This window comes from Tachysurus fulvidraco, chromosome 8 (assembly GCF_022655615.1).
Source record: "Tachysurus fulvidraco isolate hzauxx_2018 chromosome 8, HZAU_PFXX_2.0, whole genome shotgun sequence".
In the NCBI taxonomy this organism is placed as follows: domain Eukaryota; kingdom Metazoa; phylum Chordata; class Actinopteri; order Siluriformes; family Bagridae; genus Tachysurus; species Tachysurus fulvidraco.
The window spans coordinates 3,554,732-3,582,028 of record NC_062525.1 but is presented as its reverse complement, the minus strand read 5'-3'; the positions used below and the strand labels follow the sequence as shown (position 1 = coordinate 3,582,028).

General features: G+C 38.8%; 1 protein-coding gene and 2 long non-coding RNA genes across 5 annotated transcripts; all 3 read right to left on the bottom strand.

The window, feature by feature from the left end:
• Positions 1–399: 399 nt before the first annotated feature.
• LOC125145325 lies at positions 400–11,987 on the bottom strand. Its single transcript, XR_007143686.1, has 4 exons — positions 11,457–11,987; positions 4,094–4,210; positions 653–701; positions 400–448 (listed from the first exon to the last, which is right to left on the bottom strand). It is a non-coding gene; the product is annotated as an uncharacterized LOC125145325 (long non-coding RNA).
• A 1,368-nt stretch (positions 11,988–13,355) lies between these two features.
• Positions 13,356–19,904, bottom strand: LOC113655059 (NLR family CARD domain-containing protein 3-like). Its single transcript, XM_047817465.1, has 5 exons — positions 19,851–19,904; positions 17,869–19,633; positions 16,049–16,222; positions 13,901–14,066; positions 13,356–13,361 (listed from the first exon to the last, which is right to left on the bottom strand). Exons 1-5 carry the CDS (start codon positions 19,885–19,887, stop codon positions 13,356–13,358), a joined length of 2,148 nt encoding a protein of 715 aa, XP_047673421.1. The 5' UTR covers positions 19,888–19,904.
• A 110-nt stretch (positions 19,905–20,014) lies between these two features.
• On the bottom strand, positions 20,015–25,138 carry LOC125145323. 3 transcript variants are annotated; one of them, XR_007143682.1, is made up of 6 exons: positions 24,503–25,138; positions 24,052–24,106; positions 23,771–23,897; positions 23,186–23,302; positions 20,269–20,317; positions 20,015–20,064 (listed from the first exon to the last, which is right to left on the bottom strand). It is a non-coding gene; the product is annotated as an uncharacterized LOC125145323 (long non-coding RNA). The 3 variants fall into 3 exon arrangements; XR_007143684.1 differs by lacking the exon at positions 24,052–24,106 and having other exon boundaries at positions 24,577–25,136; XR_007143683.1 differs by lacking the exon at positions 24,052–24,106 and having other exon boundaries at positions 24,503–25,135.
• Between the last annotated feature and the right edge of the window lie 2,159 nt (positions 25,139–27,297).

The window sequence follows — 27,297 nt, the reverse complement described above, 5'->3', positions numbered from 1 at the left end:
CGTTGGCTGATACATAGAGCCGAGTTCTAATAAACAAAGTAATATCTAGTTTAGTAATAAATAGTTATAATGCAAAATTGTTCAAACATTCTATTAATTCCTGACTGATGTACTAAATATTATTAAAGCTGGACCATGAACAGATACAACATGATATTAAAACTAAATTTAAAACTAAAAGTGTTTTTACCAAAAACACTAAAGTGAACCTGATGGAATAAACTCGCGACTCAGAGCTCTTACTGTTGTGCAGTGTGTTAGCGACATCTGTGTGGTTCATGTTCTTCAGGACATGCAGTGTGATCTTCAGCGCTCCCTCTATGACACTGTGCAGATCCTCCTCATCCTCCACCTCCCTTCCAGTGCATGCTGGGTAATCTGGACTCAGGAGCTTCCTTAACCTCTTCAGCTCATTCTTTATCAGAGTGATGACTTTGTGTTCCAGCTCCTGGTTAGAAACACACAGTAACAAATCTAAATATGATCATGTTACACAGTGAGAGAGGCTTTTATTTTATCAAAAGAAGAAAAGTCTATTTTTATTATCACATTTAAAACTCATACGACTGATTACCGTTAATGCTGCTGCACATCAAACCATTACAAGCGATCACAACTCACACATTACACACTTTAAAAACAACACACACACCTTGAATATAGAGTCCAGCTGATTTCTGATGATGTTTGAGTTTTGTGGTCTGTGAACAAACAAAACACCATGTAATATGTACTATATGTATTCATAGCTGCACATATCACACACTAATAAATACAGACAGATATTTAACAATATCCTCTAAACACAATACCCCGATTTCAGGATTTCCTAACTGACACCAACATGTTTAGAAACAAATGTTTGAATAAATGAATAAAATTATTAATATTAATTATTGAAATATCAAATTACAGACCTATTTCACACCTTCCGTTTATGTCCAAAATACTTGAAAAAGTTGTGTGACAGTGCACTTTCAACAACACACCATTCAAGGTGTAATTTTGATCTAATATGGCGCAGTTCGTTAATCTAAGGATAGTGGCAAAAGTGGCCGCAACACAGATGGCGCCTATGTTCGCTCAAGCATTTCCGGATGCAAGATGACGTAGGCACTATAGGCGCTTAAAAGAGACGGACGGAGGATTGGGAGCTGCTCTTTACTTGGGAAGCTGGTGGAGGTGTGAGTACGGGAAACCCTTAAACAAGCGCTACTAAACTGTCTTTGACTTTGCTTAACACTGGAAGCAATGGATTGAATAAGTGATGAACTGGCGACTGTGACTTTCACCTACTCCTAATTGTACAATCTTTCCATACTATTTGAACTATTTGAACTGTGCTGAAGGGTTGTGACATGAATAATTTTGCTGTTGATGATAATGTTGTTTATGATCATGTTGTTTATACTGTTATTGGTAAATAATTGTGTTTTGTGGTGTGATTGAACTGGAGCACAATTATTATTGAATACACTGGAAATTATGGTGAAAAGTTTGTGTTCTTCAGTATTTGGTTTACTCTTCCAAGTTTTGGGATATATGTGATGTTTATACATTAAGATACATGTGTCCTGTTGTTCACTCTCCTTCTGACTGGACTAACAAATCCTTACTATAATTGACAGAGTATTTATCTCTGTCTGGCACCCCAGCATAAACGTTACGAGGGAAAGTGTTACAGTTGTGTCTGTTCAACTGAGCTCCTTCTTACAGGAGAACAATATCCTCAAAGCGTTTCAGTCAGGTGTCAGGCCCCATCATAGCACAGAAACTGCACTTGTGAAAGTCACAAACAACTTGTTCTTAGCTTCAGACCAAGACTGTATGACACTATTAGTTCTACAAGACAGTGCTGCATTCGACACTATAGATCACAACCTTCTTCTTGATCGCTTACAATATTACACAGGTATTCATGGACAGGCTTTAACTTGGTTTAGATCCTACCTGTCTGACCGATACCATTTTGTTGAATTAAATGGTGAATCCTCCAGTTTACTACCAGTTAATCATGGAGTCCCTCGAGGATGTATTGTATTGTCTTGAAATTTTATGTCTGCACTGTTTTTTGTCCTGCACTGTCTTGTTTGTCTTGTCCTGCACTGTTTGCACCAGGTTGCACAGTTGCACTTTATGTGGCTAAGATGTCCTTAGCCCTGTCTTTGTTTTATGTAGCACCTTGATCCTGGAGAAACGTTGTCTCATTTCACTGTGTACTGCAACAGCTATATATGGTTGAAATGACAATAAAAGCTTCTTGACTTGACTTGACTTGGGATCAGTTCTAGGTCCTCTGCTTTTCTCGATATAAATGCTTCAATTAGGGAACATTATTAGAAGACATGGGATTAGTTTCCATTGTTATGCTGACGATACACAGTTATATATCTCATCAAAACAAGATGAAATAGCCACAGTGTCCAAATTAACTCAATGCCTTAGAGAGATAAAAGACTGGATGAGCTGCAACTTTCTGTTGTTAAACTCTGATAGGACAGAAATACTACTTATTGGTCCAAAAACCAGTACACAGAAACTCTCACAATTTAACTTCCATTTAGAGGGATGTACTGTTACTAGTAGCTCAACAGTTAAAGACCTGGCTGTTATATTAGACAGTAACTTGTCTTTTGAAAATCATATCACCCATACCACAAAAACAGCCTTCTTCCACCTTAGAAACATTGCCAAGCTGAGAAACATCCTGTCTGTCTCTGATGCTGAGAAGCTAGTTCATGCATTCATGACCTCTAGACTGGACTATTGTAATGCGTTACTAGGTGGTTGTCCTGCATCTTTAATAAATAGGCTACAGTTAGTCCAAAATGCAGCTGCCAGAGTTCTCACTAGGACAAGAAAGTATGATCGTATTACCCCAATTTTATCATCTCTACACTGGCTACCTGTTAAGTTTAGAATTGATTACAAACTGCTGCTACTTACGTACAAGGCTCTTAATGGTTTAGCTCCCATGTATCTAACTAGTCTTCTAACACGTTACAATCCTTCACGCTCTCTGAGATCACAAAACTCAGGACTTCTGGTAGTTCCCAGAATATCTAAGTCTAATAAAGGTGGTAGAGCGTTTCCATATTTAGCTCCCAAACTTTATAACAGTCTTCCTGATAGTGTTCGGGGCTCAGGCACACTTTCCCAGTTCAAAAACAGATTAAAAACTCATCTCTTTAGTCAGGCATACACACACACACATAATATATCCCATAAAATTATGCACCATTACATCAGACTTGCACATTTGCATGAACAGCAGATATGTTAATCCCTCTACACTGCTTTTCTCTTTCACACCCATCCCGAGGCATCCAGACATTGTACCAGCTCCGATCATCTTCCGTGCGATGAAGATTTTGGACCTCCACTGAGAAGAGGCTGACTCTGAGAATCCTGAGACATCTACAGATCTACCAGCTCCAGTTGGACTCTATGATACCAAGAGGAGATCTGAACTCCATGTGACCTTTACACCAATTCAACATTTGTTTGTTTGTATATTTGTAATCACACCCTCTAGTGTCACCCATATGAGGATGGGTTCCCCTTTGAGTCCGGTTCCTCTCAAAGTTTCTTCCTTACTAATTTAAGAGAGTTTTTCCTTGCCACTGCTGCCTGTGTCACCTCAGACTTGCTCATTGGGGATAAATACATATACATTCATACATACACACTGAACTATATACTGTATATCTTGAATTTTTACTATATTAATTCTCTGTATTTCTCTTTATGTTTACTTTCTGTTCTGTGTTTGTTCTGTAAAGCTGCTTTGAGACAAAGCCCATTGTAAAAAGTGCTATACAAATAAACTTGAATTGAATTGAATATTTATATTGTCATTAATGTCCCAGGTGTAAATGTTCTTCTGTAGCACCACAGACCCTCCAGCTCAGGGACTTCAGTTCAGTCTGCACTCTTAAAGCACTTTTCCTCACTGCCAGTCCGAGAGCTGCAGCACTGCACAGTTTAGTGTTTTACTGCTTCAACTCCTGATAAAGCTCATGAAGGGCTTCATAATGAGACAAGTGAGTTTAATCAGGTGGAACACTGCTGTAAAACACCTCAATTTACTGACCTCACATCAGTAGGACTGTCTCTGTCTCTGAAGGCAATTGGATGTCCCATTGATGCGTCACTCTTCATGGACACACAGCTGGGTTCTGGTGAGTCTGATCTCTTTCCCTCCATCATTCTAGAATTACAACAGAAATGTCAGCAATAATTAATACTCTGCTGTCTCAGCTCTGTTAAACAATGTGTTCATCATTAAACACCAATAATTCCATATTTTTAATTCAGATCCAGTCTGTACACTTAAACAGGAGACAGGCCTCATAAGTCAGGAATTACACTGATATCAGCTAACTGACTCAGCTGGGTCTTAAAGCCTGTAGAGTTCACTGACTCAAAGCTATGCTGCTCTTATGCTCCACATTACACAGTCCTTTTTACTCTTCTCTCAGTGAATGAGTTGTCTAAACTGTTCTTAGATCAGATCAGTGATATAATCTCTGCTATTAAACACCTTAAAGCAAAGTTTTGTTCCTCTGTTAACTAGTGAGAGTTTAGAGATACAGATCTGTTCCCATGAGACGGTGTGTATTTATTGCTGGTGAATGTAAAACTAAGTCACCTCTCGTCTTTCTTTACTGTAAATCCTGTTTTCCAGACACACTCATGTTGGAGGTCATGTCTGCTTCTCCAGATTACAGAAGGACACACGTTTACTTCACTCCAACTATAACGTCTCCTGAATTTTTTCTCCGTGACTAGAAAAACCACGCTTCAACTGATGCCTTCAGAACTTCAATATTTACTTTTTGTTTCACCACAACTTCAATTGAGCACCGTGAAAAACTAAAAGAATAAAATAAAATTGCAATCAGATTTGTAATGAAGTGAATTCCATGACATTGCTCGATCAATCACATGGCCTATTAAACATAGTAATACACAAAACAAACATAACCAAACATACCGTGTGCTTTCCAATCAGGATTCAGGAGACATTAGAGTTCTTCTGATTAACCAGTCTTACAGTAATCAATCTTAATCTTTTTGTTCTTGTTAAACAAACAAACAAAATATATATATATATATATATATATATATATATATATATATATATATATATACAATAACCAAGAAAACATTCAATTATTACACAACATTTGTAACAAACAAAAACCTTAAAAAGGTAACAAAAATATTCAGCACGAAATGTACTACAGTATATTTGTTCCAGCTACACTGCCACCAAAATTACAAGGATTTATGGAAGTAGTGTACCTTTTAACTGAAACCAATAAAGCCTGTAATTTTCCTATAAACTGTTAAACTTTCATTCTTCTTTCAACACTTTCAAAATAAGAGTTATTTTCATTTTATCTGAACACCATCATTCTGGATGTTGAGACAACTTTGTTTATACTCATATTTCAGGAATTGTTCTCAACTATCACCACTATTTTTTGAATTGGACGTTCCAAAAGGGTTATTTGTGTCAATCTCTCACCCCTTTTACCTAACTTTCTTTGTCCCATTTGGAGTTTAACCTTTCTCACAAACCCATCATCATCTTCATTTGTCTCAACGACTCTAGCTAGCCTCCATTCATTTCTGTGGACGTTTTCCTCTTTGACAATTACTACATCTCCAATTTGAACATTTCTTCTAGGTTTGTGCCACTGTTGTCTGAGGCTTAAGTTGGCCAGGTATTCTTTGCGCCATCTGCTCCAAAACTGTTCAGACAAGTACTGTACACTTCTCCACCTTTTCCTAGCATATAGATCTTCACAAATAAATTTGCCAGGAGCAGGCAGAGGCACTGAAGTCTTCATCATAAGCAGATCATTAGGAGTCAAAGGCTCAAGACTCTTTGGGTCATTTATTGTGTCAGTGGTAAGTGGACGATTATTCACGATTAACATTGCCTCATAGAAAAATGTCCTTAATGAGGTGTCATCTAGTCTTCCTTTAGCTTGTGCCAGAACAGCATGCATCACACTCCTTACTGTTCTTATCTGGCATTCCCACACACCTCCCATGTGGCTTGCTTCAGGAACATTCATAAGGAAATCACACTGTTTGCCAGATAAATAGAGATCCTCTCTTGGTCTAGATCCTTCAAACCTTTCTCCAGTTCATTCTTTGCCCCCATGAAATTTGTACCTTGGTCGGATCTGATCTGTCGCACGGCTCCTCTGATTGCTATGAAACATCTTAAAGCATTCAGAAATGCATCAGTTGTGAGATCTTCTAACATTTCTAAATGTACAGACCTGGAGTTCAAGCACGTAAACAACAGACCATACCTTTTAAATTCCTTCCGACCTTGTTTCGTGTAGAAGGGGCCAAAACAGTCGATACCAGAATATGAGAATGGGGGTGATGGTTCTACTCGGTCAGCTGGAAGGTCAGCCATACGCTGTTCCTCAACTGGTCTGCGCAGCTTTCTGCATGTAACACAATTTTTGATGTACTTGGCCACTACATTGCTTGCACCCATTATCCAATATCCACTGGATCTGAGCTCATTTAAGGTTTGACCTCGACCTTGATGTTGAATTTTCTTATGGCAATGGTCAAGTGTTAGCTGTGTGAGGATGCCTTCCTTTGGAAGAATTATTGGATGTTTTAACTCCAATGCTGCGTTAGACTTTCTTAACCGTCCTCCAACCCTGAGAAGTTCGTTCTGGAGTACAGGATCAAGTTGGTATAACCTGTTATTCTTTGGAAGCTTAGCAGGGTTTTCACTGAGACATTTCAGTTCTTCTTCAAAGGCTTCTTTTTGTGCTGCCTTGAGGAGCACAAGAGCTGCTTTCTCTCTCTCCTCTACACTAATGAACCCTGATCTGTCTCTTTTCACAAGTCTTTTGATCCTAGCTATTGCATTGAGTTCTGTATTCCAATCTGAGAATCTTGCAAGTCTTTCAAGAAAGTTGTCTCTTATAGAGGCATCTGTTTTCAGGACCTTTACCTCAGGGTCACCTACAAGAAGCTTTGGGGAATTTTTATGAGTAACAATTTCTTTTTCCTATAGAAACCTAGGGCCTTTCAACCAACTTGAGTCAATTAGGTCTGCCACCTTGGAACCCCTAGATGTGCAATCAGCTGGATTTTGACTTGATTCCACATAGAACCACTGCTTTGGATCTGTAGAGTCTCTTATTTTCTGGACACGATTAGCTACAAAAACATGAAAGCGCCTGGCTTCGTTCTTGATATATCCTAATACTATCTGGGAATCAGTCCAGAAAAATTCCTCAGTTATCTCCAGGTCTAGCTCTTCTCTAAGAAGATGACACTGCCGCTGAAACTGTGGCTGCAGTCAGCTCAAGGCATGGTATGCTGAAAACCTTTGTAGGGGCTACTCCCTACATCTTCCAATAAAGATGTAGGGAGCAAGAAAACTTAATGGGTCGTACACACTTGCAACCACTGATAGAATCCCCCTTCGAGTGGCAGCCCTTTCAGTAAGGTCAACTTTAAATGAGAATGTATCAGTCTCTATGTTCCACTTCACTCCCAGTACACTCTGCATTGGAAGCTCATTGTAGTTCAGATCAATATCCCTCACTACACTGGCATGTTCGCTCTCTGGTATTGCACTCAAAATGTCTCTGCTATTGGACATAAACTGGTGCAAATGCAGGTTTCCTTTAGCCAAAACTTCTTTTGCCTTGCTAATCAACTTGTTGGCCTTCTCATTGGAATCAACACTGACAAGACCATCATCCACATAGAAGTTTTTGCGAATGTTTCAGCAAGCTGCTTATTGTTCGGCAACTGTGGACGCTTTCTGAAAGGTAAGGGCATTTCCACATGTCCTTCTCTGTTGTGTTGAACCCTTTCATCCGAATTTTGAAGAAATTGAATGTCCTCCTGAGATATTATCCTTTCTTTTGAATCTGTATCCCGAAAGTCTGCTTCTAACGTCTTAATTATAGAGGCAGGTGTAATAGCTGGGAGTTCCTTCACCAATATGCGATGACAGAACCCTGTTACATTTCTAGAGCAACTATTGGGAGATATGGATCCCACTATACTCCAGACTAAGTCCGTTTTGACTGCGTATGGTTCGTTATCTTTCCCTGATATCACTTGGGTTGGCTTTAGAGCTCTTGGACAATCATAGCCAATTAGAAGCCCTACAGGACAATCCAATAAATCTGGCAGCTTGTCTGCAACACTGAGCAGGTGGATCCATTTCTGAGCCTTTTTGCAAGTACTAATGCTATCTCGTTCCAAGGGAATGTAATCTCGAGTGTAAACTGGTGGCAACTCAATGTACTCTTGCAAACTATAACCTCTCACTCTTAGTCCATCTGCTCTCTGACAATTCTCTATCGTAGCTCTATCAGTCATTGTGGACAGCTTTAATTTCCCAGGTTCTGTGTTTACTTTCAGTTTGTCGCAGATGTCCTGATTGATGAATGTATTACTGCTCTGTGTGTCCAGCAATGCATAGGCTAGAATTTCTGGGCTGTCCTTTGTTGCACAAGAGAGCCATACTGGAACAATCATTGAAGTGCGATTATAGTTGTCCATTCCCACACTACATAAGCTAATGGAAGCCCTTTCATCAGATGAAGCTTCTGGTTTTTCTCCTTGAAAATGTTCTTCATGAAGTGGAGAGGGATGACTTTGCCTGCAGATGTTGCAAGTTGCTCCCTTTCTACAGTTTTTGGAGATATGGCCGACTCTGAGGCAACCAAAGCACATCTTGTTGTTGATGACAAACCTTTTCTTCTCCTCAAGAGGCATTGCTGCAAACCTTTCACATTTGTATATAAAGTGATTTTGTTGACAGCAGACACATTCTAATTGTCTCTTATCTCGAGTGACAGAAGGGTTGAGTTTGGTACCGGTTTCTCTTTCCAATGCACTCACGTTCTTTGCAGTGGGTTTAACATTTTGCATCAGAGCACTGGCTTTGAAACATTTTTGCTATTTCCCTAACCTTTCATCTGCATGTAGAGAGGAAACAGGATTACATGCAATGCGTGCCAGCGAACCTTGGGTATGGCTTTTCTTCATCGAGTGCTTTACTGACATACCGATTCCAGCGAGTTGTTATCCAGTCAGGAAGTTTCTGCAGCAATTTCTGATTCTCTTCACAATCGTCCAAAACTCCCAAACCATGTACATGAGGCATTGCATTTTTACAGGAAATAAGGAAATCACTAAACTCCCTTAACTTCAGTGATTCTTTAGGTCCAATTTTTGGCCAGTTATTCAACAGTCCTAAATGCTCTTTGAACTACAAAAGGGTGTCCATAGCATTTATTCAGGGCATCCCAAGCTGGCATGTATGCGTCTTTCGTCACTCCTATAAAAGGTTCCCTCTAGTACACTGAGCGCATCTCCACTTATGTACTTCTTCAGATAGAACAGCCTATGTGCTGAAGTTGTACAGTTTGTCTCAATCAAAGCTTTAAAACAAGTGCGCCATTCAGTGAACTTGAGTGGGTCACCTGTAAAGGTAAATGGCTCTGGAGCTGGAAGTTTGGTCATTGCCAGGGATTCTGTAAGTGCTTTCACTAATACAACCTCATCTACTTTAGCCTCTAGCTTATTTTTAGAGCACGGTTAAGCTAAAGGTTGATAGGTTGAAACGTTGGTGCATGAATGGTTATTGTGTTGCAGCGGATGCTGACATGAAGGCAAAGCACATCTTTCTTTTGTATCTCCTATTTCAGCATTCAATCTTGATTCCTCTTCTGCATACACAATATATTCAGCTTCTATGACTTCAAGATCCCTTTGTTCCTCCAGCATTTTAAGCTCTCTTGTTGGGCTAGCACCTCTTTTCTTTGAGCTGAGATTTCTTTTTCTCTCTTTAGTTCAGCACATTTTGCAGCTAAGCGTGCCGCTGCTTCTGCTCTTTTTACTGACATATGACTTTCCTGCTGACTTTCCTTTTCAGCTCTCGACACAGTTCATCCATAAATTGACTTGGCATCATCTCTTTGCAGTAACTGGAGGAGTGTTTCCTTTACAGACTGCACATGAAACTCCGTAGTTCCAACTTCTGCGCAACGTCTTTTCAGCAGTGCAGTTACTTCGCTAGTTACTGAAGTGCAGCTATCCATTCTCCTTCTTATATCTTGAGATGGTTTGTTTTAACTCTGTTTCACGTTTTTCTGCAGTCACCATCATATCCTCTAACTCGGTTTTAGAGCATTGTTCTTTCAGTTTAGCTCTGATAAACTGAGCTTCAGCCTTAAAGTTTAAGTATGTGAACATAAACTTCCGTTCTCTTTTTGCTAACTCATCACGTCTTAACTCAAGCATTTTTTCTGTTGGACGACTTTCTCTTCCTGATCGCCTAACCTCTCGCTCAACTTTTGATGATAACCCTTGGAGTTTTGTTTTATTAACCTGCAGATCTGCATTAATTTCTGAAATGCGTTCTTCATAATTTTGTCTTTCTGAGACATCAATTTCAGTTTCCAAATTCCCCTCTAATTGTGCTTTTTCATCTTCAAGAGCTTGAATGACTTGGTCTAAGACACTTTCTGATCTATTTAGATCCATGTTGGTAACTTAGTTTAAACCACAAAATTATTCAGCTTAATAGCCAGCTGTACTAACACATTGGAATTGTACAAATGTCAATTATTAAACAAGTTACACCTTTATCCAAACAAGTATTAAATGCAAAAAAAAGTTTCAAAAATTTTCATACAATTTCAATTAGAATAAATGTTAATGCAACAACAACAGCAACGAAGAAATTAAATTTTCAAGCTAATACAGTAAAATTGCAATCAGATTTGTAATGAAGTGAATTCCATGACATTGTTCGATCAAACACATGGCCTATTAAACATAGTAATACACAAAACCAACATAACCAAACATACCGTGTGCTTTCCAATCAGGTTTCAGGAGACATTAGAGTACTTCTGATTAATTAGTCTTATAGTAATCAATCTTACTCTTATTACAATCTTACACTCAGTTCATGTAATAACCTCGTGCTTTTCAATGCGCCATGCTGCTTATCAAATCACGTGACCAACACATACAATGGTACTTATTTTTTCTCCAGTAGGTGTCACTATTGCCGATTGTTAAACAAATATATAATATATATATATATATATATATATATATATATATATATATATATATATATATAATAACCAAGAAAACATTCAATTATTACACAACATTTGTAACAAACAAAAACCTTAAAAAGGTAACAAAAATTTTCAGCACGAAATGTACTACAGTATATCTGTTCCAGCTACACCAACGTGGGTGTGTTAAATTAAACCCTGAAACAGCACAGAGTTCACTTACAGGAAATAGTCACGCTATCATGTTATAAAACAACCTGTGTACATTAAAACTTCAGTACAAACCCACAAAACTCTTCTGCATCTAGTGTCACTTCAGTGTGTTTATATATTAGAGCTTTAGATACTCACTGTGTTTTTACTCCTGAAATCTTTTAGTTTTCACTCCACACAAAATGGAGCTGCTAACATTCACTTTCATTACAGTTTATAATGCGGGGACGATGGGGAAGAGCAGAGACACACACACACGCACACGCACACGCACACGCGCACACACACACACACACACACACACACACACACACACACACACACACACACACACACACACAGCACAAGAACATGACGTGAGCTTTAAAATGAATTAAAGCCTGCTGTCAAGTTCCTGTCAACTTCAGTTCTATATAATCACAGCCTGAGAAGTAGCAGGAAGTATGACCATATATAGAAGTGTTAACCGTGACGTTAGAAAAGAAAAGACATTAGCAGCGCACACAGAGTCGGCTGGTGAGATATGTTTGGGAAACCGAGAGGTATTTATGAAATAAGATGGTAGCCGTCTAAAAGGCACAAAGCCAACCAAACCTGACAGCCAAATCTGGCCACAGTAAAAAAGTATAAAAGCCTGCCTTGAATCACATTGAGTGTGCATTCTATTGTAAGCAGCCTAGTGCATGTTATACTTTAGTTGCATCATAGAACAAACGTAAGGTTACACTTGGAGAGTGTTTCTTGGTTTGTTATAATCTTTGCATCTTAATACCTTTTACTTATTCTAGTATTGTTTGATTATTTGAAGGAAGTTTTTTGAAGGAGTATTTATTTTACATATATTACACACACCTATTTGTATTACACTACTTTTAATAAAAACAAGGCCTCCCATTGTGAGGATCCTGAAAAGACAAAAAGGTCTAAGTCTGCCTGCTTCATTTAAAGATTCAAACAATAGTTTAAGTAGAAGACCTTGGAGAGGAGCCTTTGTTAGAAGACCTAGGGGACTTGGAAGGACACCTGCGTTCAAGGAAAGACCAACTTTTAATAGTTGATCTTGTGTTTCCAACACGACTCCGTGCAAATTAAGATACACTCCTTAGTGGGGGTGCAGAAGGTTTCCTACGCAATCCGAAAACATGTGTCGCTAAGGGGCAAGTATGTCAGTATAATTACTTCATAGTGGAGTAAAGTACTGATACCAGAAAAATTTACTTAAGTACTGTAACGAAGTATTTTTACTCCGTTACTTCCCACCTCTGCAGACAACATAGCTCCTAGGATCATTCAGGCACACAAACCCCTCCACCACAATAAGGTGGCGGTTCAAAGAGTGGTCCTGATTGAAATATAAAAAAGGGAGGAGAATGAACTCGATGGGGCAAAATGAAGAAATAAAGCAAAATATATGGTGGAAAGAGGGGAAAAAATAAGATATAAAACATGCATATAAAAACAAGATGCAACCAAGATAAAAAATGTCATGAAGAAATTAAGAAATTGAAATATAGAAAAGTAGATCAACTACACAAAAAAGATTCCTTTATGTTTAAAGAATTTTTAATAAAGATTTTAAAAGTGTTTGGTGAAAAGGGATCGAAAAGAAGACACTTTTAAATGAAAATAAATAAATCAAGATAACAACTGTGAGTCAATCATCTGTGGAGAAACAAATCTGAGATACAATTAAAGAGGTAAAAATAATCTATAAACATCTGTAACACATGGAAGTGTATTTGTGTAATCAGTGTGATGATGTGATGATATCTCTGTGTTGTGTGTAGATGCTGAAGGATTTGACTTTGGATTGTAAAATATGTTAAAGTGTGAAGTTATAGCTGAGAGGATAAAAGGATGTGATCAGTCACAGTTATTGTTATGGATCTTCTACATCTGAATATGAATGATTCAGCTCCCAAACTGCTGGAAATGTGGGACGTGTTCTAACGCTTCACCACCATAACTGATTTATCCTGGAAAAAAGGTCTGAGGAGAGACTCCTGTCATACACCAGACCTGGTGAGTTTATTCTTCTTAATGCTGAAAAACACAACAGGACACAATTACAGACAAATTTAAACGCGTTGCTTATGAACAACAGAAGCTTAAATCCACACATTAGATGTGACATTTTACAGCACACAGTGAATATTACTCAATATCATATAGTAAAGAGACAGTAAGTCAGTAACTCACTGTAGTGTCTCCAGTTTACAGTGTGGATCCTTCAGTAGATCAGAGAGCAGCTTCACTCCTGATTCTCCTGGGTAATTATTGTACAGATCCAGTTCTCTCAGGTGTGATGAGGAGTTTGACCTTAGAGCTGAAGCCAGAGCAGCACAACCTTTACCTGTAATACTGCAGTAACACATCCTGCAAGAAAGAAAACCTTCTCACACTTAACACACTCAGTTTTTGTATTGAAAACATGAACTACACAAAATCTTTAATTACAGTACATTTACTCTCCATCTCACACACACAACAATGACAATATAACAGATCACTACAATTACAGTTACCATACGGTACCATACGTGTAGTGTTTATTAAAACTCTGTGTGTGTGTACCTCAGTATCTCCAGTGTACAGTGTGGATTCTTCAGTCCATCAGAGAGCAGCTTCACTCCTGAATCCAGCAGTTCATTGTTACTCAGGTCCAGTTCGCTCAGACTGGAGGAGTTTGAGCTGAGGACTGAGGACAGAACTCTACAGCTTTCCTCTGTCAGATTACACCAACACAGACTGGAAGAGAAATGATGAAGTGTTTGATTTATAGTGAAATGAGGTGTTTCCATCAGTGAGAAATAAAGTGTCTACCTGAACACAATGAGCTCGGATACAGGTTAAAAATCTGGGAGTAATAGTCGACTCTGACCTCAGCTTTGTTCCTCACATCAATAATATCTCTAAAGTCACATTTTATCATTTGAGGAACACTGAAAAAAATTGTCCATTTTAATGTAAAGAAGAAACAGAAAAACATTTTCTACATTTAATCATTCATTTAAGATTAGATTAATGTAACACTCACTTTTATGTATTTCACAAAAAAACATTATCCATTACAGTTAGTAACCAAATCACTTCTATTGTACAGGAACTGTACTGGTTACCTGTGACAACCACAAACATTTTAATATAATCTCAAATATTTATTTATCATCAACAAATGCTGACTTCCTTAAGGTGAATTTTAATAAGAAGAAGCTTCAGTCAAACTGCTTTTAGTGTCACTGCTCCCAGGATGTGGATCTCACTCTCAGTGTTTATCCATCAGTTACCTTCACTAAATACATTTACAAAGCAGCTTAAACACTCTGTGTGTGTGTGTGTGTGTGTGTGTGTGTGTGTGTGTGTGTGTGTGTGTGTGTGTGTGTGTGTGTGTGTGTGTGTACCTCAGTATCTCCAGTGTACAGTGTGGATTCTTCAGACCATCAGAGAGCAGCTTCACTCCTGAATCCTGCAGTTTATTGACACTCAGGTCCAGTTCTCTCAGACTGGAGGAGTTTGAGCTGAGAACTGAGGACAGAACTCTACAGCTTTTCTCTGTCAGATTACACTGCAACACAGACTGGAAGAGAAATGATGAAGTGTTTGATTTATTTGTCTGATAGTGAATTGAGGTGTTTCCATCAGTGAGAAATAAAGTGTCTACCTGAACACAAGGTTCTAATATCAGGATAAAAATATAAAATGAACAGTCAGTGTATAAACTTGGGCTGCTCTTGGACAGATCCATGTGTCTCAGCTCATATGAGACGATGTATTTAACTTTCTGTAAGAAGATAATAACAGAGAGGTCACACTGAACAAACACGTCTCTATATCTAGCAGAGAGATTTTCATACAGTGTGTTCAGCAGCTCTGGGGAAAGTTCTGCTGGAGAACATTTACACATTTACACACTGTCCTTTACTGCTTCATTACAGTGTGTTCAGTGTGTAGATCTGTATACATTTTACACACTTTTACTTTGTGTTACAAACATTTTCAGGAATATTTTTGCTCCCATTGAACAACAGAAACAGGTCTATAAAATGGTAGCAGCTCCATGAGGATAGATAACACCAGAGAAATTAATTTATTGACTTTGATGTAAATAGGAGTAGTAGTGTGTGTGTGTGTGTGTGTGTGTGTGTGTGTGTGTGTGTGTGTGTGTGTGTGTGTGTGTGTGTGTGTGTGTGTGTAGGAGTATTTACACAGGGAATTCTCTTTTTTGGGAAACACCTGAGCTGACAGAAGATTTAGAGCTCAATGTTAGAGCTATTTAGACCAGTGTGATGGTTCTGGAGGATAAAAGCTGGTTTATTAATTACTTCTGTTTGTCACAACATCTTTATTTAAATGCTGTACAACACTTTAGTATGACTACAGTATTAATATGTTATTAAATGTGTGTGGAATGTAACTCCCATTGTACAGGTACTGTACTGGTTACCTGTGACATCCACAATCATTTTAATACAATCTCAAATATTTATTTATCATCAACAAATGCTGACTTCCTTAAGGTGAATTTTAATAAGAAGAAGCTTCAGTCAAACTGCTTTTAGTGTCGCTGCTCCCAGGATGTGGATCTCACTCTCAGTGTTTATCCATCAGTCACCTTCACTAAATACATTTACAAAGCAGCTTAAACACAGTGTGTGTGTGTGTGTGTGTGTGTGTGTGTGTGTGTGTGTGTGTGTGTGTGTGTGTGTGTGTGTGTGTGTGTGTGTGTGTACCTCAGTATCTCCAGTGTACAGTGTGGATTCTTCAGACCATCAGAGAGCAGCTTCACTCCTGAATCCTGCAGTTCATTGTAACTCAGGTCCAGTTCTCTCAGACTGGAGGAGTTTGAGCTGAGAACTGAGGACAGAACTCTACAGCTTTTCTCTGTCAGATTACACTCACACAGACTGGAAGAGAAATGATGAAATATCAGAACACTGATTTCAAACACACAAACACAGCCATAATCCACCGCCACATGCAACTGTCTTTGTGTTCACTGTCTGTTTTTACCACATCCACCATCTTCTGATGCAGTGAACCAGACAAAAACTGTGTCTATAATTCAACCACAACAGATTAACAACAATCACGATCCAAGAACAAGAATGTGATCGGTCATTAACAGTTTGGTGTCTTTGTCGAGCTCCAAGTTTTTAATAACAGCGGTCATGACACCAAACTCACCTGTGGCAGATTATTCATCCTCTCTCTTTTTACCTGCTTGTACACTCGATAAGCAAAGAAAAAGAACCCCATCAAAATAAAAATATTCATATGAAAGTCACATTTATTCTCCATCCTCTACAAACAGTTCAGTGTTAGAGCAAGAAAATATTCATCACTCATCTGAGTTAGCTGCCTAGCTTGTTTATAAAGATAAAGCTGAACATTTTCCCACTTCATCTGTCGAATGTGACGAGGTCCAAAATTATTGTCATGATCAGCACACCTGCCTCACCTCCGCACTCACAACGGAGAGAATCGTCTCCAGAATACTAAGCGCTCCCAGACTACACTTCCCACTACACTCCGCTCAACCTAAACACGGCGCCAGCTGTTCCCCATCAGCTGACGCGCTTAAATAAGGAAACGAACTTGATCTCATTGCAAAGTCTCGACTTGCATCCGCAGTCATTCTGAGCGTTTTTCTGATTGTTGTTCCGATTGTTTTGACTTTGTTTCTGTTACCCGTCTCTCTGATTATTTGCTGCCTGTCCTGACCTTCTGTCATTTCTCTGATATTGTGTTTGCCGTGCTTGACCCTGCCTGTCTGTTCTGTCGATATTAATAAATACGATGCAAATGGATCCATACGACTCCGCTTCGTTACAATTATGATTGATGTTTTATTTACCACGAGCTCAGTCCTTGGTAAAGTTTAGCAGTAGTGCAGACTGAAGGAGACTTTTGTTTTTCCTTCATATTGGGTTAAATTTTTAAAACGCATTTATGTTTTATTTTTATTAGAAAGAACAATTGAGGAAAAGAGCCATGACAGAGTGAATCTCCCCACATCACTGTCACACAACAAAAGACGAGGAACGTGAACATAAAGAGATACTTGAAAGACATTAGAGTGTTTTAATATTTACTTTTTATACTTTCTATCCATATCGATCCCATTTTGTCAGTCTGATGTTTTTCTCATCTGTGAAAGTTTTGTTAAATGTCACTTTCAAAATAAACAGACAAGAAAAAGTCTCTCACTGGTGTTTAGTTCAGAAATGTCTTTAGTTCTTAAATGCATGCAGATATTTTGTATAGATATTTTTACATAAATTTTAGAGAACACTTAATTTTTCATGATTCATATATAAAAGCTATAAAATGACTCATATGACGTTATAAGATTTTGTCCATGTGTCCCAGCCCTCAGTTCAGATATGACATGTTAGTGTAAAAAGTGAAACAATCTTCTGTAAAAGTACCAGAGGTTTGTTTAAAGATGATTAGAGGAACTATTAACAAACATTAATCCAAACAGTGCAGTTCAGTGTTACATTAAAATAACAAACCATGCAGTAATACATTTAGAATTAAAATTACTCACTCAGCTTTTCTGGAGACTTTGACCACTGGCAGCAGCCTCAGAAGACCTTCATCTGATCGATGATATTTCCTCAAATTAAACACATCCAGCTCTTGTTCTGAGTTCAGTAACACAAACGCCAGAGCTGACCACTGAGCAGGAGAGAGTCTGGTTCCTCTGGTTCCTCTGTTCAGGTAACTTTGTACTTCCTGCACTAGAGAATGATCATTCAGTTCATTCAGACAGTGGAACAGATTGATGGATTTCTCTGGAGATAGATTCTCCCTGATCTTCTCCTTGATGTACTCCACTGTTTCCTGTTTGCTGTGAGATCTGCTTCCTGTCTGTGGCATTAAGTCTTGTAAGAGAGTTTGATTGGTCTCCAGTGAGAAACCCAGAAGGAAGCGGAGGAACAGGTCCAGGTGTCCATACTCACTCTGTAAGGCCTTGTCCACTGAACTCCTTAGGAGATCAGACATGTTTGGATTTCTAAAGAAATTAAAAAGTCCAGTGCTTTGACCCACAAGCACATTAGTATTTCTTAAAATAAAGGAGAAAAATACATATAAAGCAGCCAGAAACTCCTGAACACTCAGATGTACGAAGCTGAACACTTTCCCCAGGTGAAGACCAAACTCCTCTCTGAAGATCTGGGTACACACTCCTGAGTACACTGACACATCTCTGACATCAATGCCACACTCTCTCAGGTCTTCCTCATAGAAGATCAGGTTTCCTTTCTCCAGCTGGTGGAAAGCAAGTTTTCCCAGTGCCATGATACTCTCTCTGGTCTGCTTAGGATCAGGGTCACATTTCTGATGGTACTTTTGGTCCTTGTGTTTGATCTGAAAGATCAGGAAGTGTGTGAACATTTGAGTCAGAGTCTTGGGGATCTCTCCACCCTCTGCTTCACCCAACATTCTCACTAGAACTGTGGCTGAGATCCAGCAGAAGACTGGGATGTGGCACATGATGTAGAGGCTTCTTGAAGACTTCAGGTGAGTGATGATTTTATTGGCCAGGCTCTGATCACTGATCCTCTTCCTGAAGTACTCCACTTTCTGAGGATCACTGAAGCCTCGTACCTCTGTTACCTGGTCTACACACTCAGGAGGGATCTGATTGGCTGCTCCTGGTCTTGTGGTTATCCAGAGGAGAGCAGAGGGAAGCAGATTCCCCTTGATGAGGTTCGTCAGCAGCACATCCACTGAGGCTGACTCTGTCACATCACACAATCTCTCATTCTTCTGGAAATTTAGAGGAAGTCGACACTCATCCAGACCATCAAAGATCAACACCACTTTGTAGGAGTCACAGTCTATTGATTTTAGTTTTCGTATTTCCGGGAAAAAGTGATGAATAAGATTCATCAGACTGAGATTTTGCTGCTTCATCAGATTCAACTCTCTAAAGGGAAGTGGAAACATGAAGGTGACGTCCTGATTTACTTCTCCTTCAGCCCAGTCCAGAATGAACTTCTGCACAGAGACTGTTTTTCCAATTCCAGCAACTCCTTTAGTCAGCACAGTTCTGATGGACTTGTCTTTAAATATATCATTACATTTGATGGATTTCTCCTGTGTTGCTGGTCTCCTGGACGCTGTCTCAATCTGTCTCACCTCATGTTCATTATTGACGTCTCCACTCCAACCCTCTGTGATGTAGAGCTCTGTGTAGATCTCATTCAGAAGTGCTGAGCTTCCATGCTGTGAGATTCCTTCATTAATTCTTTGAAACTTCTCTCTCAGCTTGGACTTCAACGTTGGCTGATACATAGAGCCGAGTTCTAATAAACAAAGTAATATCTAGTTTAGTAATAAATAGTTATAATGCAAAATTGTTCAAACATTCTATTAATTCCTGACTGATGTACTAAATATTATTAAAGCTGGACCATGAACAGATACAACATGATATTAAAACTAAATTTAAAACTAAAAGTGTTTTTACCAAAAACACTAAAGTGAACCTGATGGAATAAACTCGCGACTCAGAGCTCTTACTGTTGTGCAGTGTGTTAGCGACATCTGTGTGGTTCATGTTCTTCAGGACATGCAGTGTGATCTTCAGCGCTCCCTCTCTGACACTGTGCAGATCCTCCTCATCCTCCTCATCCTCCACCTCCCTCTCAGTGCATGCTGGGTAATCTGGACTCAGGAGCTTCCTTAACCTCTTCAGCTCATTCTTTATCAGAGTGATGACTTTGTGTTCCAGCTCCTGGTTAGAAACACACAGTAACAAATCTAAATATGATCATGTTACACAGTGAGAGAGGCTTTTATTTTATCAAAAGAAGAAAAGTCTATTTTTATTATCACATTTAAAACTCATACGACTGATTACCGTTAATGCTGCTGCACATCAAACCATTACAAGGGATCACAACTCACACATTACACACTTTAAAAACAACACACACACCTTGAATATAGAGTCCAGCTGATTTCTGATGATGTTTGAGTTTTGTGGTCTGTGAACAAACAAAACACCATGTAATATGTACTATATGTATTCATAGCTGCACATATTACACACTAATAAATACAGACAGATATTTAACAATATCCTCTAAACACAATACCCCGATTTCAGGATTTCCTAACTGACACCAACATGTTTAGAAACAAATGTTTGAATAAATGAATAAAATTATTAATATTAATTATTGAAATATCAAATTACAGACCTATTTCACACCTTCCGTTTATGTCCAAAATACTTGAAAAAGTTGTGTGACAGTGCACTTTCAACAACACACCATTCAAGGTGTAATTTTGATCTAATATGGCGCAGTTCGTTAATCTAAGGATAGTGGCAAAAGTGGCCGCAACACAGATGGCGCCTATGTTCGCTCAAGCATTTCCGGATGCAAGATGACGTAGGCACTATAGGCGCTTAAAAGAGACGGACGGAGGATTGGGAGCTGCTCTTTACTTGGGAAGCTGGTGGAGGTGTGAGTACGGGAAACCCTTAAACAAGCGCTACTAAACTGTCTTTGACTTTGCTTAACACTGGAAGCAATGGATTGAATTAGTGATGAACTGGCGACTGTGACTTTCACCTACTCCTAATTGTACAATCTTTCCATACTATTTGAACTGTGCTGAAGGGTTGTGACATGAATAATTTTGCTGTTGATGATAATGTTGTTTATGATCATGTTGTTTATACTGTTATTGGTAAATAATTGTGTTTTGTGGTGTGATTGAACTGGAGCACAATTATTATTGAATACACTGGAAATTATGGTGAAAAGTTTGTGTTCTTCAGTATTTGGTTTACTCTTCCAAGTTTTGGGATATATGTGATGTTTATACATTAAGATACATGTGTCCGGTTGTTCACTCTCCTTCTGACTGGACTAACAAATCCTTACTATAATTGACAGAGTATTTATCTCTGTCTGGCACCCCAGCATAAACGTTACGAGGGAAAGTGTTACAGTTGTGTCTGTTCAACTGAGCTCCTTCTTACAGGAGAACAATATCCTCGAAGCGTTTCAGTCAGGTGTCAGGCCCCATCATAGCACAGAAACTGCACTTGTGAAAGTCACAAACAACTTGTTCTTAGCTTCAGACCAAGACTGTATGACACTATTAGTTCTACAAGACAGTGCTGCATTCGACACTATAGATCACAACCTTCTTCTTGATCGCTTACAATATTACACAGGTATTCATGGACAGGCTTTAACTTGGTTTAGATCCTACCTGTCTGACCGATACCATTTTGTTGAATTAAATGGTGAATCCTCCAGTTTACTACCAGTTAATCATGGAGTCCCTCGAGGATGTATTGTATTGTCTTGAAATTTTATGTCTGCACTGTTTTTTGTCCTGCACTGTCTTGTTTGTCTTGTCCTGCACTGTTTGCACCCGGTTGCACAGTTGCACTTTATGTGGCTAAGATGTCCTTAGCCCTGTCTTTGTTTTATGTAGCACCTTGATCCTGGAGAAACGTTGTCTCATTTCACTGTGTACTGCAACAGCTATATATGGTTGAAATGACAATAAAAGCTTCTTGACTTGACTTGGGATCAGTTCTAGGACCTCTGCTTTTCTCTATATAAATGCTTCAATTAGGGAACATTATTAGAAGACATGGGATTAGTTTCCATTGTTATGCTGACGATACACAGTTATATATCTCATCAAAACCAGATGAAATAGCCACAGTGTCCAAATTAACTCAATGCCTTAGAGAGATAAAAGACTGGATGAGCTGCAACTTTCTGTTGTTAAACTCTGATAGGACAGAAATACTACTTATTGGTCCAAAAACCAGTACACAGAAACTCTCACAATTTAACTTCCATTTAGAGGGATGTACTGTTACTAGTAGCTCAACAGTGAAAGACCTGGCTGTTATATTAGACAGTAACTTGTCTTTTGAAAATCATATCACCCATACCACAAAACAGCCTTCTTCCACCTTAGAAACATTGCCAAGCTGAGAAACATCCTGTCTGTCTCTGATGCTGAGAAGCTAGTTCATGCATTCATGACCTCTAGACTGGACTATTGTAATGCATTACTAGGTGGTTGTCCTGCATCTTTAATAAATAGGCTACAGTTAGTCCAAAATGCAGCTGCCAGAGTTCTCACTAGGACAAGAAAGTATGACCATATAACCCCAATTTTATCATCTCTACACTGGCTACCTGTTAAGTTTAGAATTGACTACAAACTGCTGCTACTTACGTACAAGGCTCTTAATGGTTTAGCTCCCATGTATCTAACTAGTCTTCTAACACGTTACAAACCTTCACGCTCTCTGAGATCACAAAACTCAGGGCTTCTGGTAGTTCCCAGAATATCTAAGTCTACTGAAGGTGGTAGAGCGTTTTCTTATTTAGCTCCCAAACTTTGGAATAGTCTTCCTGATAGTGTTCGGGGCTCAGACACACTTTCCCAGTTCAAAAACAGATTAAAAACTCATCTCTTTAGTCAGGCATACACACACACACACACACACACACACACACACACACACACACACACACACACACACACACACAATATATCCCATAATATTATGCACCATTACATCAGACGTGCACATTTTCATGAACAGCAGATATATTAATCCCTCTACACTGCTTTTCTCTTTCACACCCATCCCGAGTCATCCAGACATTGTACCAGCTCTGATCGTCTTCCGGGCGATGAAGATTTTGGACCTCCACTGAGATGAGGCTGACTCTGAGAATCCTGAGACATCTACAGATCTACAGTGTTTTACTGCTTCAACACCTGATAAAGCTCATGAAGGGCTTCATAATGGGACAAGTGAGTTTAATCAGGTGGAACACTGCTGTAAAACACCTCACTTTACTGACCTCACATCAGTAGAACTGTCTCTGTCTCTGAAGGCAATTGGATGTCCCATTGACTTGTCACTCTTCATGGACACACAGCTGGGTTCTGGTGAGTCTGATCTCTTTCCCTCCATCATTCTAGAATTACAACAGAAATATCAGCAATAATTAATACTCTGCTGTCTCAGCTCTGTTAAACAATGTGTTCATCATTAAACACCAATAATTCCATATTTTTAATTCAGATCCAGTCTGTACACTTAAACAGCAGACAGGCCTCATAAATCATATGTCAGGAATTACACTGATATCAGGAATTACACTGATATCACAGCTAACTGACTCAGCTGGGGCTTAAAGCCTGTAGAGTTCACTGACTCAAAGCTATGCTGCTCTTATGCTCCACATTACACAGTCCTTTTTACTCTTCTCTCAGTGAATGATTTGTCTAAACTGTTCTTAGTTCAGATCTGTGATATATTCACTGCTATTAAACGCCTTAAAGCAAAGTTGAGTTCCTCTGTTAACTAGTGAGAGTTTAGAGATACAGATCTGTTCCCATGAGACGGTGTGTATTTATTGCTGGTGAATGTAAAAGTAAGTCACCTCTCGTCTTTCTTTACTGTAAGTCCTGTTTTCCAGACACACTTATATTGGAGGTCATGTCTCCTTCTCAAGATTACAGCAGGACACACGTTTACTTCACTCCAACATCGGTGTGTTAAATTAAACCCTGAATCAGCACAGAGTTCACTTACAGGAAATAGTCACGCTATCAAGTTATGAAACAACCTGTGTACATTAAAACTTCAGTACAAACCCACAAAAACTTTTCTTCATCTAGTGTCACTTCAGTGTGTTTATATATTAGAGCTTTAGATACTCACTGTTTTTACTCCTGAAATCTTTTAGTTTTCACTCCACACAAAATGGAGCTGCTGACTTTCAATTTCATTACAGTTTATACGATGGGACGATGGGGAAGGACAGAGACGCGCGCGCGCGCGCGCGCACACACACACACACACACACACACACACACACACACACACACACACACACACACACACACACACACACACACACCTTATAGCTGATCTATGAGTTAAAAGACTTAAATAAAGATTAAATAATCATCACACATAAAGATATATTATCTGACACCACATTGACTTTACAGCTGTAAAGTTACTGTGTCTGTTTATACTTAAGTGTTACTACAATTTAACAAAACAAACAGAAAAAGAATAAATAAATAGATAGATAGATAGATAGATAGATAGATAGATAGATAGATAGATAGATAGATAGATAGATAGATAGATAGATAAAAATTACCGATTCTCAGTTAACGTTTCAAAACGTTTCTCAAACTCTTTTTGTGTGCAGCACGAAGCAGGTAAGAGCTTTACCGTTAGATCACAGGTTCATACGAGACTTCTGTAGGAGGATGTCACTTCTTGGAAGCGCTTTTAATACGAAAGGATTTAAATTCTCCGATTCTAAACGGTTTACTCCGCAAGTTGGCCAATCAGAGACAAGAGACAGAGATATGCAAAGAGTATTCAACAGTGGACAGCCACACCCGATGGGAACAAGAAAACTCCCCCGACGTTCCTTGACATGACAACATACGCTAACATAATACCATACTACTGTATGCTGCTCAAAATGAGAAATCCTGTAGCTGACTCCGATTCTGATTCGAGTGACAATGAATCAGTGGAGTCGATTCTGAACAGCAATTCATGAAAAGACAGGAAACGAGATAGAATACAATAAACCGTGCATTATTAATTAAATATAGTATAATACAGCTGCCAACTGTTATGTTCTAGCTATTATGTTTTTCCTGCTGAACCACTAACTCTAATGGTTTATAAACATTCCTACAACGTTAATATATAAAGATTCATATAATGTATCGAAACCCATTTGAGGATGAGGTTCCCCTTTGAGTCTGGTTCCTCTAAAGGTTTCCTCCTTTACCATCTAAGGAAGTTTTTCCTTGCCACTGCTGCTGAGTCACCTCAGACTTGCTCATTGGATATAAATACATACAGATTGTGAACTAAATCTATCTAATAATAATCTTGGATCTTGTACTCTATTAAGCTTTATATTATTCTTTGTATTAACCTTTTGTTCTATGTTTATGTTCTGTAAAGCTGCTTTGAGACCATGTCAATTGTAAAAAGCTCTATACAAATAAACTTGAATTAAATTGAATTAATATCAGACATATCATAATATTACTATTTTTAAATCAGACATCCCTATGAACATTATTATCAAGGTGTTTTACACATACAGTGATCGATCATTGCCCTCTGGTTGAGTTTTTATTTGTGTAAATAGTGAGCTTTTTCCACTCAGCATCTCAAGACTAGCGACATTTCCGAATAGCAACAATGTGTTGAATCGATTGTGAAGTTAGAACACACACACACACACACACACACACACACACACACAGACACAGACACACACACACACACACACACACACACACACACACACACACACACACACACAAACAGACACACAAACACACACGCTCATAAATACATACACATACACACAAACACTCAAACACACACAGACACACAAACACACACAGACACACACATACACACACTCACACACACACACACACACACACACACACACACACACACACACACACACACACACACACACACTCCTTTACTCATACACATACAAACACACACACTCACACATAGACACACAGACACATACACACAAACACACACACACACATACTCACTTACTCATACACATACAAACACACACACACTCACACACACACACTCACACACAGACACAGACACACTCTCACATACACATACTTACACACAAACACATACACACTTACACACACATACACACAAACACTCTCACATACACATACTTACACACAAACACATACACACTTACACACACATACACAAACACACACACACACAGACACAGACACTCACACACACACACAAACACACACACTCACACAAACACACACAAACACACACGCTCATAAATACACACACACATACACACACATACACACAAACACTCAAACACACACAGACACACAAACACACACAGACACACATACACACACTCACACACAAACACACATACTCACTTACTCATGCACATACAAACACACACACTCACACATTGACACACATACACATACAAACACACACACTCACACACAGACACACAAACACATACACACACTCACACATACATACACACACACACTCACACATACACACTCACACACAGACACACTCTCACATACACATACTTACAGACAAACACATACAAACTTACACACACATACACACAAACACTCAAACACACACACAGACACACAAACACACACACACACATACATACACATAGACACATGCACACACATATACACAAACACACACACAGGCACATACACACACACACAAATCAATGAGTTGTCGTGTGAACGTCTCCAGCTTCAAGTCCCTGACGATCCACATCTCAGAGGGCATCCTGGACCACTAACACCTCAACCTGGTCAAGAAACATCACCTGTCTTTCTAGTGCATTTGGGTCAGGAAAGACTGTTACCCATTTGACCAGCACAGGTAAAAATATTAATGAATTGTTATAGTGCAACTGAATATGCAAATGTGTAAAAAGGGTTTCTTAAAAGAAAACATGAGGAGTTTATAGGGACATTGTTGACATCTTATCCTGTAGAGGAGAGTGTGATATACTGCATACAATTCATGTAAGATGCTATTTTTGTAAAAATGTTGATTGATTGTTCATGCTTTTTGAAAAAGAAAATAATGTGTACTGTGCATTTTAAAATGATTTAATTTTGGTTGGTAGACCTGCGTCATGACGTCATCGCACACCTCTATAGGTTGTTTTAGTATTTTAGGAATCTTCTTTTCGGGAGTTTGGAAAAAAACAAATGAACAAAAAACACTTTTGGAGGAGTGTAAACAAGGTTCAGTGTAGTTTTAATAAGTTCTATGTGTTTAAAGTAGTTTGCTCTACTAAATTAATGTCATGTCATGAGGTCAGCAAGCACAAGAATAACAATGGCTGCTTTGAGGTTA

What these genes read in the sequence shown, in the direction of transcription:
- LOC113655059 (XM_047817465.1), bottom strand. Translation starts at nt 19,887, where the DNA reads ATGAACCACACAGATGTCGCTAACACACTGCACAACA. An exon ending in AAAGTCTCCAGAAAAGCTGA is followed by an intron (nt 16,223 to 17,868) that starts GTGAGTAATTTT and finishes TTTCTCTTCCAG; the next exon opens with TCTGTGTGAGTGTAATCTGA. An exon ending in TGTACACTGGAGATACTGAG is followed by an intron (nt 14,067 to 16,048) that starts GTACACACACAC and finishes TTTCTCTTCCAG; the next exon opens with TCTGTGTTGGTGTAATCTGA.